General features: G+C 36.7%; 1 protein-coding gene across 2 annotated transcripts; it reads right to left on the bottom strand.

The window, feature by feature from the left end:
* Positions 1–10,058, bottom strand: LOC103992678 (ABC transporter A family member 7). Of its 2 annotated transcripts, XM_018829317.2 has the most exons (19): positions 9,820–10,058; positions 9,444–9,728; positions 8,910–9,261; positions 8,726–8,808; positions 8,496–8,640; positions 6,744–6,863; positions 6,532–6,656; positions 5,236–5,394; positions 4,822–4,984; positions 4,614–4,739; positions 4,420–4,503; positions 3,902–4,263; positions 2,944–3,144; positions 2,437–2,546; positions 2,240–2,324; positions 1,242–1,370; positions 1,043–1,148; positions 727–815; positions 1–506 (listed from the first exon to the last, which is right to left on the bottom strand). In XM_018829317.2, the coding sequence occupies exons 2-19, from the start codon at positions 9,537–9,539 to the stop codon at positions 207–209; spliced, it is 2,835 nt and encodes a 944-aa protein (XP_018684862.2). In that variant the 5' UTR covers positions 9,540–9,728; positions 9,820–10,058; the 3' UTR covers positions 1–206. The 2 variants fall into 2 exon arrangements, with proteins under 2 accessions (XP_018684862.2, XP_064974598.1); XM_065118526.1 differs by having other exon boundaries at positions 9,444–9,929.
* Between the last annotated feature and the right edge of the window lie 1,002 nt (positions 10,059–11,060).

Genomic DNA, 11,060 nt, shown 5'->3' with positions numbered 1-11,060 from the left:
AAGAAAACTTATTCTACTTCTGAGTATTTCATAATCAACCACAAATATTAATCCACATTCCATGAATTCGTATGCTATCTATCTACATATGGATCATAGAATAATCAAAGCATAAAGGTAAAATAACTTAGCAGCAAGAATTTGTTGAGGAAGTCGGAATACAAAATTATCGAGCAAGGTGATATAGATGGCAGCTGCAGCAAGAATCACGAAAGCACATTCAACGATTGTGCGCCTTTGGCAACTTTGATGAAGACATCCTCCAATGTGGTGTCAGCCAGACCCCATGCGTGAATCGTGAATTTACTCTTTGCGATCTCGACTGCTCGGAAGACATCAGCAATTCTGACCTCCTGCTTGGGCAACTCGAATTTTTGGGTCCCAGAAATATGATATATCTTGTTTGCACTTGGAGATAGCTGCCGAACTAAGCTTTCAACCTCCTCTTCCTCGTTTACAGATGTGGTCATTGTGAAGACATACGATCCACCGTACCTAGCCTTGAGCTGCCATAACACACCAGTGAATGGAAATCTTTTAGTACATCCTACTCCTTAAACATGGGCTTTGTGTGATATTTCAAACTTGTATTGCCAGGTTAAAAGTGTGTTAACAACTTGTTTAACTGATCATGTAGCTCAAACTTTGGCTCACCCAGTAAAAATTGTAAAATCGTGTTTTGCAGAAAGCACCAACATTCATGTATAAAATTGCATATTATCCTACCTCCTTTGGATTTCCTATGCACTGGAAACCTCCATCAACAAAGATACCCAGACGATCACACAATACCTCGGCTTCCTCCATGGAGTGTGCTGAAAACAATTAGAAACAATTATTGGCATAAAAATAACTAATAATAAAAATGCAATGAAATTGTTGATTGAATCTGCACTATTGGCACAAGTTAATAGTTAAATTTTATATTATTTAGGAAAAGACAATATATCAGCTAAAAATGTTTATGCAATAATATATCATAGTCTGTTCTTGCTAGAGCCCAGACTTGACATCAGCAAAAATGTGGTGGAAATATTGATACTTGTGAGTATAATTGCTCGGTCTCTTTTTGCATTCTTCACAACATTCCATAAGTTGTTTCTTGATGCTGGGTCTAGTCCTGTGCTTGGTTCATCCATGTACACGACCTGACATAATATCAAATTGTAAACTTTTCTTATATGATTTTGTTTTATTTGCTACTCAATTTAAAGGTCTAAAATCATCAGCAACACATATACCTTAGGATCACCAATCAGTGAAATTGCGACACTCAGCCTCCTTTTCATTCCACCGCTATATTTTCCAGCTTGTTTATCTCCAACACCACCATAAAACAAATTTACACTCTTCAAAGATTCATCAACTGCCTGTAAGGAAATGAAAAAGGGCATCATAAAACAGAGATGCTGGGAAGTATTTGTATTTACACAATGCAGGTGCACTCTAAGAAACCTAAATACTCATAAGATACAAATTCATAAATCTAACTCCTTCGAGGTCCCATGACCTCGTAACTGCATTTGTTTTAAGGTACAAACATATGTCTAACATTTTTTTTAATCTCTCTCTTGTGATAGTTCTCATTGCTTTCCTCATCATATAAGGAATTCATTCTCATTTCAAGGAACTACTAAATTTTTTAAAATAAGCAGGATGCTAGTTCCATACAAAATATTTTCTTTACCCAACTAAAATATTTGATACTGTAGATATTTGACATTGTTTGACCAGGGGAACTTGCTGGTAAGCAACATGTAGATGGCTCCATGGAAGAAGACTAAAACAGAAAGGTTCCTTACATAGGAAGCAAATTGATCAATTCAGTTACTACGTGGTACCTTCTTTCATATTCACTTTAAAACTTGATTGGTTGGACTAATGAACAATCATGTCCAGTTATACGATTTTGCTCAATTACCATTAATAATAAAAACAACATTTGTTTCCCAACCTTTAATTGTTAAATGTTGGTGGAACTCATGAACATTCTCACCATATTTGCCTATTAAAAACCACAATATGTATATGTTTAGACACTCCTATTATTACTTTGTTGGAAAAGATGATTACCCCGTGTTTCTGAAGCTGATGAAATAGAAGTTGGCATATAGATCAAGACATAAGCTGATCTATTTAGTTCTCAAAATAATTCTGTATGTAAAGCAGTAACTAACATATGTCTAAAATCAAAATTTTAACTCGGGTATAAGACACCAGATTGATAATGATGCAATACCTGCAGCAATGCAGCACCTTTAAGGTTTTTCAGTCGACCATAAAATAATAGATGTTCTCTGCCAGTTAATGTCTCCCAAAGCAAGCTGTACAGTACAATGACGACTAATAAGACTAACAATGGTTCAATTGAAGATGATAATAGTTCTCTTCATGAAACTTCTAAAACTGTGAAATCCTAAGATTTGGAGCTCTTACTCATGCTGTGGGCATACACCCATGCTTGTGTAAATTTCGTCCATATTGGTCCCTATGTCCACTCCCTGAACATAAGCAGTGCCGGAGGTCGGTGTAATAAGCCCAATCATCTGTGGATACAGGTGTTAGGACAATTTTTGTATGGTCTAACATATTTTAGAGTCATTCCAATTGAAAAAAAATTGCAGTCAATCTAAATATCATATAAAAACTCTAGATGGATTCTTAAAAGTTTACCTTCTCCAATTCTAAAATTGCCTTTATAGGGACCAAAAAATTCAGCAAAGACAAGTGGAATGAACTTTCTTTTCAAGAAAATGGATTTCATATCACTAACAGAAGAATGTACATGTCAAACAACTGCCAGTTAACTTTTGGAAGAGATGATAAACCCAAGTCGATATAATACAGTCACTGATGAGGTTAATAACTCTAGGTAAGCATCTCAATGACTCAATGTAATGCATTCATTTAGAGAAAACCTAAGTGACCAAAGTTGCCACTAACCATATTGATAAAGGTAGTTTTTCCAGCACCATTAGGGCCAAGCATGCCAAAACATTCACCATTAGGTAAAGCAAGAGACAGCCCTCGAACTGCAAGTTTGTCTGGATTTCCATCCCGTCCAGGGTAGACTTTTTTGAGATTATCAGAAATGACTGCATGACTAAAACTGGATTCCAGTAGCAGTTGCTCCACAACTTCTCTCTGACATGAATAAAGGCATTAAATGAATGATGAAAATTAATTAAGGGTTGTCAAAGAAGACGGTTAAATGCAATATTAAGAGACAACACAACCTGCAAGATATAAAAGAAAAATAACTAGGCTGATCATGGTAGCGTATTCCAAAGAATACAAGTAATCAGCAAATAAAAAAAGTTGTGGACTGATATTTTTGGACATTTATATCTTACAAATTCTAAGAAAAGCAATATAATCTAAGATAACTAACCCTTAATTGGATAGCTAGTTCTTGAGTCAATTAGAAATACATAACAATTCAGCATAGGTTTAACTTAAAGAAGATATCCATTTCCTGAGACTTGCGAACCTAACACATTTTGCCATCACCAATGTTCTGTCTTTACAAAATAGTCAACATATTTTAATACTTCAGGTTCAAGTACCAAGATTATTTTAATCACTCCTTGAGTTGCTTTCAGTTGAAACTAAAATAATTGTGTGAAATTCAAAATAAAAACTGAGATTTAACAAGCCCTCTTTCTATTAAACAATCCATAAAAATTAATTTTTTTCTAAATTTCTGATTCTGCGTGGTCTGTATAATGTGCAAACATTTTAAGACATACATTGAACAGAGGAAGGGTTTGCTTTTCTGGGAAATGAACTTTTTAAATTCTGATCTATTGACATTCAGACAAATTGTTTCTGGTTATTCATATATGAAAACAGAGCACAACAAAATAGTTGACTGGCAATGCTGGCAAATAGTGCAACTTACTTCTTGAGAAACATCAGGTCTCTCCATTTCAACAAAAACTTTGGATCCTTGTCTCTGAAAACTAGGCTTTCTTTGGGATACTGAAGACTTCTTCCGGAAATAGCGTAGAAAAAAAATAGGATCCTTCCTGATTCCACCTCCTATTAACTGATCCAAGTAGAATGCAACTACAAGCAGAACTAGCCACTCAACAAACATTATAATCAACACAGCTTTCATCCCATTTTGACTATCATCTAAATCTCCCCACTTCATACCAGAAGTCCCCATAGAATCTCCACTAAAAGAATACTGTGAAAACTCAAATAGCCCACGATACAAGGAAAATCCAGGAACAAGCTCCATGACTAGAATCCAACCTCCTGAAAAATAAAGAAAGCTCCTCTCTGTAATTCTTAGAACTCAAAAGAATAAAAAAACAATCTTCTTCTTGAAATATGATTGAACATAAAATTTCAGGTCAAAATATCTTTAAGATTGTATCATATGAAAGAACTTCATGTGATGTTCTCACTTACTTGGGAAGCTGGTATCTTCAATAAAAAAACGCAAGAGGAACTCTCCCAATAAGCCAGAACCGAATACATAATTATAACCAAACACTGCAGCATCAGATTTCATATCATCAAAACGGGTTTCTATATACTTCTATCAGAAGATTTAGCAAGAAATATTTCTTTTTATTTCAATCATTTAGTCATTTAATTCTCACCTGTGGCAGTTTTCACAGCAGAAAAGAAAGGTGCTATAAGAAAGGCCAATGCTATCTGCAAGTTTATATAAATGAAATAGAACACAACTTGTATGCTGTAGTCATTCAATCTGAAAAATTTTAGCCCTGAGAAGGAGAAAATTTATCCAATTAAGAAAAAGCTTATTATTTTCATGCACAAACTAATGAAGATGTCAGCTTACGTTACCTATTATAGAGCCAAATATCACAAAACATATCATGTAGACTGATGATAGAGAGAAAAAATAAATGTAAGATATGAACCAGTAAGGTCCATCCTTTAGCCCATGCATTTTCATCATGATTCTTAACTTTTGTTGCCTCTCGTAGACAATATATGTGAGAATAACCTACATGAGAAACAAAGCTTTACTTAGCCATGGTTAACAGAATCTTAAAAGAGTAGATTAAGCAAAGGTACTCTGCAGATATTTGTAGAATGAAGTCCATGACATGTGAATAAGCAAATTGCCAAGAAGAGAAATACCACGCAAAGACATGTTGCACCACATAAACTTAGCAGTTTGCACTAAATTTATGGCATACAAGGACATAACTTTAGTATATCTATATTATGCACATTATGTCTTATTAAACTTACTGGGAAAAGTAGCTCAATGATCCACGTGAAGAATAATGGACCAAGAAGAGAAGAAAAGTCAAACCTCCGGTCTGTTCCAGTTTTTGGCATTTCTTTAACAAAATCAAACATTACCATTGCACCAACACCTTTCCGAAACTTCAGGTAGGCATTGGAGGCCTATAAAACACAAAGATGAATGGTTTTGTAAAAGATCAAATAATAATGATGTATTCTATATTGATATTAATTCAGGGACAAAAATGAATAAGCTAAAAAAATAAATTAGTGTTAGGAGTGATCATCAAGTTGAGCCTCATTTTTATTTTCTTATTGTTTAGAGTCTAAACTTTAGACACAAAGCCATAAATAGACAGTTAAATATACATGATGTGAAAAGCACACAAGGCGTGCAAAACAGAATTGATAATCCACTTAACATATGGCCAGTACTGTAAGTTAGCCAACTAGCTCTCTCTAGATTTTCTCCCTCAAATTTCAGGCGAATGATTAAATGGTTTTACAACATATGGACATCCAGTGAAATATTGATCTCATTCATAACTTGGAAGACATTAAAAATACACTGAAAAGGTATTTGATGAATAGTATAATCAAAATTAACACCTTACTCAATAGTGAAGAAAGAATAAAATAGAATAATCGAACATAGGGCCAAAAGCAAGGTGTCTGAGCTGTTCTCTTCAGTTAAATACATTAAATTCCATAGAAAACTTATTATGCTTTCCACTATGGAGTTTGAATAACTGCTCAGGTGTCTTACGGTAGGTGCAATATTGTCAATTCCATGCTACACTTTCATTTGTTTCCTTAGGAGTTGGATGCATCTAGGAACAATAATCCAGATAAAATTCTCAAGATGAGGTTGCTTAATATGTATAAATAATTAAAGGTCCCCCATCCAAGGGATAACCACCATTATTATGTAAAAAAACTAACAGTAATTTCTACTACTCCAGTAAACAAAGAAAAAAATAGAGACAATCATAAATGAAGCAATCTTAGTGGAGCAATGAGAATGCAAATATAAAAATAAAAAAACCCAACTACTCTCCAACTGACACAACATTGCACACACGCACAACGACTTACATTCTGTCAGTCTGACCTTCTTAATCTTTCAGAATTGTGAGTTATCATTCTTAGCAAGAAGAAACAAGCAAAAAAGTTCGAGTGACCATGTAGATTTTTTATCATACTTACTCCTGGTATGAGTAGCCAATCAGTTGGTAGAAATTAAAATACCACCAGACAATTCGAAATATCAGAGATTACAAAAGTGGTGAGCATACGTACCGCATTCACTGTGCGAGGAACGCGAACCAATGCAACTTCAACAAAACCAGTGTCATTATTATAGGTTGAGTTGTACCAAATGTTTAAATTGAAACCATTCTCATCAGAATTCAAGAAGTCATAGGCTGCAAGAGAAATCATTATTGGTATAAACAAGCGAAGTCAAACCCCAAGAAAAGAAAAACGAAGACCAAGAACTTTAAGAAGATCACCTGCAATGAACTCATTTGCCTTCCTCTCTGAATTTCCTTGTCGATAACCCTTAAACAACTCATCATTTATCAATGATGAATTATCGCGCCACAAAGTCAAACCTTGAACACACTTTAACCCTATACCGATTTCCAAAAATTAAAGATTCAGAACATGGCATATTTTAGCAAAAGTTTAAAGGTGATGATATAAGCATCAGGAGAATATAACCTCAAACAATCTTGTACCACATCTTTTTAATAATGGTTGTAAAAGTTCCAATAAGCATGGATTTTATTATTTGACATTCTGTGCAAAATTTAGAGCCAACCTAGTTTAAGTCAAAAGTCCACACTTTTGTAGGTTTCAGATGTTGAGGCCTAAACAATACTGAAGTTTGCAGAAAGAACATGATGGTAATTTTTCTAAGATTTACTCACAAGAACTAATATTCTAATGCATCTTTGAAATTATTTTTCCACTTTATTAACTCCTTTCCACCAATATCATGTAAAATAATGTACATTGATTTTTATTTCCCTTTACTTTTTCATGATGTGGCTCTTTGACCATCTTCATCTATACTGCAAAAAGACAAGAGAAGAAGATGTACCAACTGTTTGTGGTTCCGTTCTTCAAGAGACCTCCCATACATAAACGAGACAGTTGTTTATATACAAGATAAGATTACACTTGTGTTATGATTTTATGATGGTTATAATTTCACAACAAGATAACTCTTTTCCATAAAAAGACTTTTTGTTCCAATTAGACTTCTATCGTATGCGAGTTCATAAGTTATAAATAATATCCTGCATCAGTGTTATTATTTGTAACTTACAAAACATGATAAAAAACCCAAATAAATTTCTAATGTAGATTGACTTAATTTAATATCTATAAAACTTTATTGTGGAAAAAATAACTCAAAACATAAATGGAAGTGTCCATACGATTTTTTGGTCGTTAGCCAAAACAGGAACTTCAATTGTGCTTCCAAATCTTCATTTCATAGTGATCAAACAGGATATCAAAAAATTCAGAAAACTAATAAATAAATATTGGCATTATGTAGGAAAAACAATGGTCTAATACTAACCTACGGATCATGAACCTAATTACAAATAAGGAGCATAAGTCTATGCATGTTGTGAGGAGATGGTTACATTCGTATCTTAGCAAGCGCCAGAAAGCTTGTATATAAGGTTTTTTCTGCTAGCTCCTCTAAAGAAGTGTTTGAAAAATTCTTTAATTTCTTCAGACATCAGTATTTGGCTTGACAAATTTTATACTGTTGAGCATCATGATTCTTCAAATATCAAGGATAGAAAAATTATATCTTAAAGTTGTATGTTCTTCATTTTGGCACCTCAAAAAAAAAAGAGTGAATTGGTGAGAGAGAATTAGTGAGTACCTTGTTTCTTCAGTTTTGAGAAATCAGCAAGATGTTACATACAAGCAATCGACAAGGATATGAAGTAAGCAGCACACAAACAATTTTCTTGTCTATATTCTTGGGCACAAGACCTGTCTTTTCTTCTGTTGTATAAAAGAGGAGAAAGTAGAGTGTTCCTCTTTAACATACTATGTGGCTGCTGAGATAAAATTGTTTTCGATATAAACAGAACCACAAGGGTGAGGTTTATAGATAAGAATTGCAGCATAGTGAAATAATTTAAATAAACCATATCTCAGATAAATTTATAATTTGAAAAAAGTGATGCAAAGAAAACTAGGTAGCCTTGTACATAAGCAAGAAAAAAAATCCCTACCTAGCTCAATCGATATGTTGGCGTTTTTAAACGAAATTGAACTTGTTGCGTTTGTTGTGCATTGCGGTTGGACTACATAAAAGGGCCTGTCAGAGACAAAAGCTGGTTCAATGAATTGTGTGTTCTCGGTAGGTGTATCCGTCCCCTAAAGATCAAAGAAAGAGTAAAAATGGCTCAATTGGGTGAGTCAAATATACAAAAAGAAAAAAACCAAGAGAGAAGAATATTACGAGGATGACATTCGACAAACTACTGGGATAATCCGAGAAATTCAACGCAGAGGAAGAGCTTAGAAACAGACTCTGTGCTAGACCTATCAATGATGAATCAAGTTCAAAGTCATTCATTCGTAGCAGATCGTTGCTTGATGGCATCAACCGAAAGAGACAAATTCATCGGGTGAGCATCACATACTTTGCGCGAGGGATCGGTTACCGCCAGTGAGGAGCACTGCCGCGGGACAGGACTGGGAAGCTCTGCAGGACTCATCGGGCAAGTCGGCAGATAGAGAAAAGTCGGTTCTGACGGCGCGATACTGGGGGCGAGGAACTTGGATGAGAGCGGACCACTCAGGAGGGCTTGAAATGGGGCAAGTGGCGACCTGATCCAGCGTCGAGTACTGGAGGCCGCAGTCGCCTCCCTGGCACCCGCATTGGAACTTATCCTTGTTCAGCTCGTTGTTGATCACTCGCTGAATGAGGACGATCAGGACGCAGATAAAGATGGGGAACGCGACGATCCCGATGTTGGTCTTCAGGTTCCGCTTCTGCGGGGTTTGGAAGAGCACATGAGTACAGTAATCTGTTAATTAAAAGACTTGCATGATCCAAAGAAAGAAAGAAGAAAAAGAACATAAGACAAAACCGTTAATCGAATTGCAATCCATTTCATGACTTGATTCTTTATTCATCCCCGAGAGATAGAGAGAGAGAGAGAGAGAGGCGAAACCTGGAAGGTGAGATTCTTGCGAAGGAGAGCATTGGCTTGGGTGAAGAAGCTGGCGGGACGGCGAGAGGAAGAGGCGGCGGAGGAGATTGACTCCATCTACTGTTTCTTCTCTCCTCCTCCTTCACGCCCGCGAAAGGGAGTGATAAACCATGTTCAATTTTAGTTGGGTCAGGGTTGTTCTTCCCTCGTGGCCTCTGCTCTGATCCTTGCGTGTTTCGGTTCTCGATGATGACTTTTATAGCCGCGACTCTCTCCGGGACCGAGAGGGAAATTTCTCAGAACAACCTGCAGAAGCATGCGAGGACCAATGAAAGAATGGGGGCAATACCGGACGGTGGCAGCTCGAAGTTGGATTTTGGGGCTTGGTATTATCAACCTGGTGGATGTCGGATTGTGATGTGGGTCACATCGCAACCACGTGACGGCCGCAGCAAAATAAAAATAACGATGATGATAGATGGAGTTTTGTTCTCGTCCTCCCGGCGAAAACTCCACGCCGGGAACCAATGGCCGTGAGACCGCAGAAATTTCCGAGATGGTGGGGGGTTTGGACGGGGATAACCACGAAGAAAGGACGTAAGGAGTCCCTCAGCTAATTGATTCCCTGACGAGTTGTGACGTTTCATCACATCTACTTCGTTCGATACCATCATCTCCAGCATCACTCGCTCGTCATTCCGTTATAACGACAAGTTAAACGCTACGGCACCTCTCAGACCAGTCATACATTCATTTGATATTGCAATCACGACCGATTAAGAGGTTCCACCCTCATATATCATCGTCAACGCGCTTATCCAAATCTCGGTGCCTAACATATGTTAGGATGTTTGGAAGATGGCAATCTATTTGAGATAATAAGAAATATTTTCGTTCAAATAAGAACAGTCCATCGAGCATTGCCTTCTTCTTCACCGGCGGTACAGTATAATGCCACGTTTCAGCTTCGAAACAGCCACAGATTTGTTCCGTTCGGTTTATTTCTAGTGGACTGTGTTCTTTAGCGTGTAATGTGTTCAGAGAGGGTGTAGTCTATCGCCAAAAGTCAACTGGTTGCAACCTATCGCACGTTGGTGTAGTGCTCGCTCATTGCGGCCTGAGAACGCAATTTAGAAGTCAAAGTAACCCAACCTGTGGGACGTCCAACTCTTTCCTTGTAGCTATAAAACATCCTGGACATAAGCTCGAGCAAAGTAGGTGAGATATTCAAAGTTTGACGTCCAATTCCTTGTGCACACCAGTTTGAATATTCAGCGCTCATATGCTTAGAATGACTAACCAGCAGTACCAACTTGGCCACGAAGCATCGAATGTATCCCATGAGCTCATGATGGCTGACACAGTGAGATACAAGTCAACCATATGTATCCAAAATCCTGTACACACGCAACTCTACCAATGTGAAAACCAACTGCTACGTTCAAAATCAAGAACTAGTGTGTTGATTTCCTTAATTAATGCTCGAGTCTAAGCTACACACATCACTCCAGTTTCAATGTCGGAGTATTTTTTAACGCAAGTCACTAACTTCTCCTCCAAGAATCAAATCTGCTAACTTTGATGAGCTGAGTTTAAGTGATGACGAAGAGTTATATCTCACGCCTTCATACGATCATA

Source organism: Musa acuminata, chromosome BXJ2-7, assembly GCF_036884655.1.
Source record: "Musa acuminata AAA Group cultivar baxijiao chromosome BXJ2-7, Cavendish_Baxijiao_AAA, whole genome shotgun sequence".
Lineage (NCBI taxonomy): Eukaryota > Viridiplantae > Streptophyta > Magnoliopsida > Zingiberales > Musaceae > Musa > Musa acuminata.
Note: the sequence above shows the minus strand (reverse complement) of the source record. Positions and strands in the feature narration are given on the sequence as shown.